This window comes from Penaeus monodon, chromosome 19 (genome assembly GCF_015228065.2).
Source record: "Penaeus monodon isolate SGIC_2016 chromosome 19, NSTDA_Pmon_1, whole genome shotgun sequence".
In the NCBI taxonomy this organism is placed as follows: domain Eukaryota; kingdom Metazoa; phylum Arthropoda; class Malacostraca; order Decapoda; family Penaeidae; genus Penaeus; species Penaeus monodon.
In genome coordinates this window covers 39,510,950-39,511,295 of record NC_051404.1, presented here as the reverse complement: position 1 = coordinate 39,511,295, position 346 = coordinate 39,510,950, and the positions used below count along the sequence as shown (strand labels likewise).

The 346-nt window shown below is 36.4% G+C and overlaps 1 protein-coding gene across 1 annotated transcript in view; it reads left to right on the top strand.

Moving 5' to 3' along the window:
• The window catches only part of LOC119585222 (apoptosis-inducing factor 3-like), a 10,160-nt gene that overhangs the window by 4,594 nt on the left and 5,220 nt on the right, over positions 1-346 (top strand). Inside the window, exon 9 of the mRNA XM_037933878.1 lies at positions 140-271. Within this exon, the coding sequence (XP_037789806.1) occupies positions 140-271 (132 nt within the window). The remainder of the gene's footprint in view (positions 1-139; positions 272-346) is intronic.

Below are 346 nucleotides of genomic sequence, written 5' to 3'. Positions count from 1 at the left end.
GTAGACAGTCTGCATCAGTCTTTTACTGTTCATCTTATGTTTAAAGTGGTGTGTTATAATTAAGAAAGTTCATTGAAAATGCAAATTATGCCTGTGTGATTCAGCTATTTAATTTCATGTATGATGATTTTGTTTACAGGTTGTACTGGATAATGATGAAACTATACCAGCTGATGTTGTAGTGGTGGGAGTAGGAGTTGTGCCGGAGACCCAGTTCCTGTCTACTTCTAGTGTCAGGCTTGATGAACGAGGATATGTTCCAGTTAATGAGGTAGGCATATTGTAATACTATTTGTTTTAGCTGTTAATTGCTGTACTAAATAGAGCAACTCTAAATGAAGGAGGA